The 8,565-nt window shown below is 46.2% G+C and overlaps 1 protein-coding gene across 1 annotated transcript; it reads right to left on the reverse strand.

Annotated features, from left to right (window-relative positions):
* Positions 1 to 1,087: 1,087 nt before the first annotated feature.
* On the reverse strand, positions 1,088 to 6,146 carry FOXI2 (forkhead box I2). Its single transcript, XM_060242662.1, has 2 exons — positions 5,336 to 6,146; positions 1,088 to 1,689 (listed from the first exon to the last, which is right to left on the reverse strand). The coding sequence occupies exons 1-2, from the start codon at positions 6,144 to 6,146 to the stop codon at positions 1,142 to 1,144; spliced, it is 1,359 nt and encodes a 452-aa protein (XP_060098645.1). The 3' UTR covers positions 1,088 to 1,141.
* Positions 6,147 to 8,565: the final 2,419 nt, after the last annotated feature.

The following is an 8,565-nucleotide window of genomic DNA, read 5'->3' on the forward strand; positions in this document are numbered from 1 at the left end:
ATCCATATCCCTTGGGTGCTTTTAGTTTTAATCCCAGATGTGGAATAATAATTGTAATGGTGGGAATTCTGCACATGGGGTAAGGATTTCCTCCTGCTTCCTTTCTGGCTGCTCTGTTAAAAGTTCTAGGATTAATTCTCGGCATCAATCAAGGCTTTTACATTTTAAACATTAGTGAGACCAGATTCAATTTAAGAAATAAGTACACTTCTTCTCAAGTCATTAACACAACAGTTTGATATCATGTTAGAACTTAAAACAAACTGATTTCCTTTGTGTTTTCATTTGGTTTATTGCATAGATCAGTAACAGGGTAGCAATGTACTCTCTGAATCTAAAAACACCTCCAGTATTTTCCAAAACACAGTTATTTCCTTCTATGAGATACATACAACTATGATACACATATTCCAAAATACTTCTATTTTGTGGATTAGTGCACTTTGTTAAAAGCAAGGATCTAAGGCCATAAATGCATAGTAATTGAGACTGTAAACAGAGCTAGTGAATGAGGTGGTGTGGGCGAGTGCCTTTACCTGAAATCAATATGATTCTAACCAAACCTGACAAGTAACCTTAGCATAGTCCCTGGAACACATGCTGCCAAAGTCAAAGGGACCTGCTCCCAAGTAGATCAGATAATTAGAGAGTTTAACATTCTTTAAACACCACACACACACACACACACACACTGGTTCAAAGAACATTTCATCAACATCTGTTTGTTTGATTAACTTTGTAGTAAAGCTGTTGTTATAAGGCACAGAAGCACATTGTCCTACCATTAAAAAGGCCCAAATTTTGGTGCTAGAAGTGGAAAATTAAAATGGTACAGTTTCCTACTATTATATAGTACAATTTTTCCAAGAATTCCTCCTGTGGCAGCTCCATTAGACTGAACTACTATGTTGACATACTGATCATGTTCATCTCAGTGGGGAATGGATTGTACCCTAGGGGTCAGATCAGATCTGCCTGTCTTTCCATCGACCACCCTAAATGATACCCAATTATACTGCCCAAAATTCTCCTCTATCTGCAGATTACTCTTTCATGTCCCACGGCCTATCAGGCATAAGGCAAAAGTCTAGGTACTCAATAAAAGCTGCTTACTTCAAACCAAGGCTATTTCAAAGTCCTTTTAAACCTCTGTCCCTTCTTTGTTGTATATCAGATTGTTCACACTGAAGGTGCTCAGGACAGGGGTGCTAAGCCAACTCATCTGGCTACCAGCACCTGTGTAGTAATTGACTCTAGAGTGGTTCTGAGAACTGAGTTCAAATGCTGAAGCTGAGCTACTGTTGGAGGCAGAGCAAGAACTCAAGCTGGACCCATTCTGGTTCCCATGTGGGAATTCAGAGCCCAGCTGCCTGGAGAAGCCATTTCTGTTATGGACTGCAGCATTCATGGTAGAGAAGAAGGAGGAGAAACAACTGCTGGAATCCAGGCTGGTGGATTTGCAGTCATTGACAGAACTCTGAGAACACAGCACTGGAGAAGAGCCTGAGCTGATCAAGGCAGGAGTTTCCAGTGCTTGCTGGCTGCTACAACTGCTTCCTTTGTCCTCAGCTTTGTTGGTGGCTCCAAGACTGTTAGCTGGATCAGACCTTCGCTTTCTCTTCCTCCTGAAATTGCCGTTGTCAAACATCTTCTCACAGTTCGGATCCAAGGTCCAGTAATTGCCTTTACCTGTGAACCAATCCAGGGCATGTGCATTTAGCAGTGACACACAGAAAACCTTAAAAGTGGGACATTTCTGGACAGGCTGGCAGTAGGCCAAATGGGTCAAAAGAGAGAGCCAACAGATGGAGAGGCATGAACATACATTTACTCCTTCACATGGCCCTCAAAGCAGTTGAGCAGCATAGATTTCCGCGTGGTTTTCAAATAGTATGTTTAGGGAAAGGTGGTTCATGGTGCTGTTTCCAAATAACTGGTTATTTCCCAAAGCAAGAACCAGGTGGACACCATCTAGAGAAAACGATAGGCTTCAGTTGGGCTTCAGAAACACACTCTCAGTAGGGAAACAGGATATATTTCGGCACTATACCTGAACACATTTACCTACAAGTAAATGTGAATTTCTAGAAATGAATGGAATTTTATTTCCAAGTAAATACGTTTAGTAAATAAACCCTTGTGACTAGGGTTCATTGTTACAGATTCCAGGGCCAACAATTTAATTCTAGAGGAGAATTAAATGCCAGTCTGACTGTAGTAAAAATTAATAGGAGTTTTGTGACAACTTAAAGATGAACAAGTGTAAATTTTTAATATAAGCTTTCAAGGACTAGATAACCAGCTTCATCAGATGTATGCAGGGACTCCTCACTGGGTAAACATTTATATATGAGGTTATCAATTTTATATATCTATAAAACAGCAGGGTCAAAGAGCCATGAAATGCTATACAATCAAGAGAAGTACAGACAGAAATCATTCACAAGAGACCAGTAATTGGCAATCTGTGTGGTTAACAAAACTACCTAGTGGTTCCTGCACTTTTCTTGATTAGTTAACTCCTGTAATAGTTGAAGAGTTCCAGGTCTGATTTAATCTTCAAGTTCCATATTTAACTGGTTGTCCTTCTTTATTATGATGACTTAAGGTAGATTTCAACAATCTTTGCCCTTAATACGTCAAACCTCTAAAATGATTTTGCCAAAATAGAATCCATTTGTCTGTGATGTTTCTGCAATGATCCTAAGCCATGGGTAGGAAGCTGTACCGATTATTAGTGTGATTTACTTCAGGCAGTATATTTAGGATCAAAATGCCAGCGTCATAAACATTTTCAAATTGTAATGTGTAATACCCAAGGGAATTAATTGTGAAATAATTTCAGAGCAAACTGAGAGGGACAAACAATTCTAAATTGAAATGGAGGTGTGCTCATGTGATGTGTTCTGCTGGGTTATTACTAAGGCGGCTATCAAGAATGCCCTAACAACTGCAGCAATTCAAACACTATAGCAAGATTTTGTGTAAAGTTTACTCTTGTTAGTTTTAAGGTCCCAGTGAAAGCCATGGTGGGAAGACAGTGCAGGAAGGACTAAAGCTTCCTGCACTGTCTTGCCACCATGGCTTTAATGCATAACACTAAAAGCATTCAGTGTTTCCCCAGTGTCTGTAGTTCAAATGTTAAAAAGTCACATTGGCTAGCATGCACACTCAGTTTAAAAAAGGGCTTGCTTTCTTCAAGCACATCAACAGCATTTACACAAACGCATATCAATGGTGTTTGTGTGTGTGAGCCTCCAGTATGCTTCTAGCATTACGTGTGAATAGTAGTTACATTTAAATCCTGCTGAGTAGAATAAGATGGGTCCAGCCGGTTCCCTTTTCCAAAGCAGAAGGCTTCCATTGCTCAACACAAAGGGAACAGGAGAAGATCCACTTTCATCTCAAAGGGGCAAATCTGAGTGCAGGTCATAGGGTATACCAGAAAGTATTCAGTATGAAAGTTATCATGGGAATAGCAGGTTGTTATTTCAAAAGCTACATGGTGAAGTTGTGGACTGCAGCCTTGCAACTCTTGACACAGATGTCCACTGGAGCTGGATAGCTGCTGATATGGAAGCAAATGTTGCTGGTTCTTGGTACTGCTATGCTCCTCAATGCATGTTGTGACTGTGAGCATGTGAACTAGTGGGAAAAAAATAGGGCTGCAAGATACCAGATGGGGCATGTTGCACATTTGCTGGTCTGGATCACACTAAACTTTCTTTGCATATTTTACATACATTTTTGCATGGAGAAAATCTAGCCTTAGCTCTCCAGGTTATATGGCCCTGCTATATATTAGTTATCTGTTTCTGTTGTATGCACTCTCCTGCTCTAACTGCATCGCCTTCTGCTTTGGTAATTCCATTTTCTGCCTCTCTTGACATATCAGGTATGATCATTTTTCTGCAGTATTCTGATTTTAATATTCCTAGTCCTATTGAACTCTGTGTTAGAACTTTCATGCTGGTGACCTTGTTTTACACCACATGATCAATGCGAGAGGGGGATGGTAAATAAATCAACATCCCTGTTCCAAACACATACTTTGGTTTTGATGGGATTTGCTTCTTTGTAACACATGCAGGGGCAGCATGCAGAATGATGAAAAGCTCTGCCATATTTTGGTTTAGGTTTGTTCTGTACTTCCCCTCCCCGCCCCAAACAGGCTCCAAGAGGGGAAGATGATTCAAGAGTGTCAAAAGATTTTCTCCATCCTTTCATTGCAGATGTGTGGTGCAGTGGTTAGTAAACTGGACTAGGACTGGGGGGACCTGGGTGCAAATCCCCACTCAGTCTTAGGATTCTTTTGGCCACTTTTTTGTAGTGTAGCCTACCTTACAGGGTCGTTTTGAAGACTAATGGAGGGGAAGACTATTTAGAGTTCCTTAGAGGAAAGGCATGATAAAACTGTGATTTACAAACAGACTTATGGGTGAAATAAAACTTGAAACCTCATTAGTGGCTGCTAATACAGAAGCAGCAGGTGGTAATTATTACGGATCAGCTAACAGGACGGAGGGATTAGGGTTGCTACATACCCAGTACCTTTGTGCTTTGCATTGACTAATCCAGAACATAAATGGTCATTCCCCCAACCCCCATCCAGTTCTCTAAATGCATTTATTTCTCTCCACACTTTCAGCCTTTTTGACCTATCTTGTGAATATGACCAGATAGCAAAAAAGTGCTGAGGATTAATGAGCCTGTGTTAAAACTAGTTTAAGCATACCACTCAAGAAAGAGCACAGCAATCTATCAACTGGATTACTCAAGGCAAGGGGGACCAAATATGTACAGTACGGAGTAATGAATCCCATTCAGTTACCAGGAGTGTGAACCCCATTTCTGCACATCACTACCCTCTGGAATAGTTCCCACCACCTTCTGGTTCCAGAGGGGCTTCCTCCAATTTCCTTATATAAAGTGGTTCTAAAAGGCTCCAAAGCTATCCACCCTGTAGTTTTTACTATAATCCGGCCTGTTAAGGGGGTGGGGTGGGGGGTGGGTAAAAATCCTGCTCACTAATTCTGAGAAGGGACCAAGCCATCCTGACGTTGCCAGGTAGCCTCAGCGCCCCCAGGTTTCAGGCCTCCTGCGGCAGGTAGGACTCAGGCGTTCCAGAGAGCCCTTGAGCTCTCTCTGCCAGGCCGAGGTCCTGCACCTGACCTAAGCGGGCCCCCAAAGCTCCACTCGTCCGCCTTTCAGGTGGGTGCCCCTCACCCGGGAGCAGGTCCCCTTGAGCAAAGCGGGACTTCCTTCTGAGCGAGCAAGCAGAGGATGGCTGGGGGGGGGGGGGGCGGAGGAATGGGGCGACGAAGAGGAGGCTTACCGGGGTCGTCCTCCTGGCGGGCCACCTTCCTGAAGCAGTCGTTGAGCGAGAGGTTGTGGCGGATGGAGTTCTGCCAGCCGGCCTTGCTCTTCTTGTAGAAGGGGAAGTTGCCGGCCACGTACTGGTAGATCTGGCTCAAGGTGAGCTTCTTGCCGGGCGCGCTCTGCAGGGCCATGGCGATGAGCGCCGAGTAGGAGTAGGGCGGCCGCACCAGCTTCAGCAAGTCCTGCTGGCCGGCCAGCGACAGCCAGCCCAGCTCCGGCGCCGCCGTCGGGGCTCCCAGCAGAGGCCGCCCGCCGTAGGGCGCCGAGGAGGAGGCGGGCAGGAAGGGGCCGGCGGCGGCGGCGGCAGGGCCCGAGGCGGCCAGGTAAGGGGGCGAGGGGACCGCCGAGCCGTTGAGCCACAGGTAGGGGCTGCCGGCCTCCGCCAGGCCGTAGCCGCCGCTGCCCCCGGGCGGCTGGAAGAGGCTGCGGTTGTCGCCATAGACGGCGGCCACGTCCAGCAGGTCGGCGGGCTGGGGCGCCCCGCGAGCGCTCATCTTGGGTAGCCCAGCCGCCAGTCGCCCACGCACCACCAGGGCCGGGCAGGCCAGCGCCGCCCCTTCGCCTCTGCTGCCTCCGCGCAGCCTCTCGCCCGCCCTGGCTGGCCCACCTCGGGCCGCGGAGGGAGGGAGGCAGGGAGGGGCGGGCCGAGCGGCTCCCCAAGAACCGCTCCTGGGGAGGACCCCACCCTCGCCGCCCGCCCTTTCCCCTGCCCCGGGCTCGCCTTGGCCGCGGCGCCTGCAAGTCACAGGTAGGCTGTCGCTGGGCATGGAGGTTTCCGTCGACTGCGGAGGGGCTGGCAGTGACCCCAGCGGCTTCAATGTCGCGAAATACCTCCTGTTGCGTCCCTTAACGAGGAACATCTGACAGCGATGAAGGTCCCGTGTATTTAGGGGGAGGTATTTGTGAGTTTCCTGCATTGTGCAGGGGGTTGGACTAGATGACCCTGGAGGTCCCTTCCAACTCTATGATGCTGTGAACAACTCTTGAGCTCCTCGGGATCTCTAGTCAAGCGAGGCAAAAGGAAACGAAAGTATCTGCAAAACAGAACCACAATCCTCAGCAGACCTGCTAGGAAGAATAGGACGAAGCTGGAGTCCAGGGGCACTCTCAAGACCAACCAAATTGTACTCGAGGTCTTAAGGTCGGTCCTAAGAGTACCCTGGACTCTAACTTTGGTCTATTGCTTCAGCACTCCCGGCCTGGATCTGCTAGGAAGAATGTTTGGTTGAATTAAGTCGGACTAATTGTGAGTAGACATTGCTAGAAATGAGCAAGGGTGAATTCAGAGAGTAATGCTGCCCATCTATTTTTTTTTTCCTGACAGGGTTCCTGTATTTTTGACAGCAGTAAGAGAAGCAGCATTTATATTTATTTATGGTGTGACAGAGTTACACACAGGAAGCAGCAGCAGCAATTCAACAGGTGATGCTCACCTATCATTGAATCACCATGCTCAAAAAATTTCATTTGATAACCTCCTTCCTCCTGGGTGGCTGTTCACTGCCAAAGGAGCAAACTGGTAGCCCCCTCCCCCCAGGCACAGTCCATTCAGCTGTTCCCACATGGTTTATTCGCCCCAGATTTGCCAGAAGAACTCTGTCTCTATAACAATGTATTGCCAGGTTCTTTGAATTCATAGCTTTCTTTCCTTTCCTTTTTTTTAAAAAGTACGCTTCCAGCCATTTTCCTAGCAAAGATAGAAGGCAAAAAGCCTCTTTGCTGAAAAGGGCTAGAAACTTTACTTTTTAAAATGGAATTTGGGAGGTTAGAAAACTTAGCATTGTTTCAACAATGTAATGACATTTAACTGTTAATTCTAAAAATGGTGAAAAAGACCTGGAATGTTTGTGTGTATGCGGGGGGGGGGGGGGAGAGGTTTGACCACTGTGCTGTACTGTATTGGCAGCTGTTATAGCGGTAGGGAAACTACACAAGCCTGTCCCTGTTCTGAGGCTGATCATTCCTCGAGCATCCTCCCTTATTTCACCTTGGTCATCACACAGCCTTCTGTGGTATCTTCCACCTCACACCCCACAGAAGGTTAGTCAGCCGAACCATCTGGACTTAACAGGGTTTCAATGGCAGGCTTCACTTCTAGAACGGATGAACTAAAAAGAAAAGAGATAGCGGTGCAGATAACTACCTAGCCCTCACAAAAGCACTATCACAGTTTGATTTTGACCCTCTAGAAAGAGCAGTGGACACCCTGTATCTGACACATACTTGGAAAAATGAGGCAAGGTGCCCCAGAACTGAAAGCCCTTTGGCAAGGGAAACTAGTTGAAGTCATTCTGTACTGAACAAAATTGATTCTGCACACATGCTCAGAGGCACACTTTTTGAATTATTACTTTTCATATCATAGGGGAGTTGACAAGATTAAGGCCAAACTGGTTCCTAAAAGCGGCAATTCCCAGCATGATTGCCATGGGCACTGTAGATACTCATGGATATAGTTCCAGCACCTATTTGCTTCCCCAGTATTAATCCCAACAGATGGGAAGTGAGGCAAGATAGTGGTCAGCTCTACCAGACACTTGCCTATACCACTCTAAGGCTGCTTTGGGGGCTTGGCAGATCTTTGTCTATGGCGGGGGGGGGGGGAGGTAAAGTTGAAAGTAACTTCTGTGGTGCCCGTCTCCTTTTGTGGCATTATGTCTGCTATCTGTTCAATAGATTCTGTGGCCTCTTTCCTCTTCTCTGCCACCTTCTCCACCCAGTGATGCCATTTCACTTGGCCTGCTATCTTAAACCAGTTTATCCCATGCAGAACAATCTTCTCTCATATGATCCCTCCAGATTGACCCATCCATCCAAGAAGCTCATTTGGTGCGTATACAAGAGAGGGTCTTTTCAGCGGCAGCCCCGCAATTAAGGAACAACCTCCCCAAGGAGATGCACCTGGCCACCTCACTTTTGATCTTCAGGAGGCAGTTGAAGATGGTTTTATTTAGGACTTCATTTGACTCATTTAGGTTTTATTTATTGTCAATTCTGTATTTTATTTATTTAAAACATTTATTAGCTACCTGTATGCCTTGCGGTACCGAAGGCAGCTTGTGCATGTGTATAAAGTGCTGTCAAGTAGCAGCTGACTTATGGTGACCCCAGCAAGGAGCTTTCCACAGCAGGGTTTTCCTTGGAGGTCTCCCTTCCAAGTATTGACCCTGCTAAGCTTCTATTTGA

The sequence above is a fragment of the Heteronotia binoei genome, chromosome 6 (assembly GCF_032191835.1).
Source record: "Heteronotia binoei isolate CCM8104 ecotype False Entrance Well chromosome 6, APGP_CSIRO_Hbin_v1, whole genome shotgun sequence".
Classification (NCBI taxonomy): domain Eukaryota; kingdom Metazoa; phylum Chordata; class Lepidosauria; order Squamata; family Gekkonidae; genus Heteronotia; species Heteronotia binoei.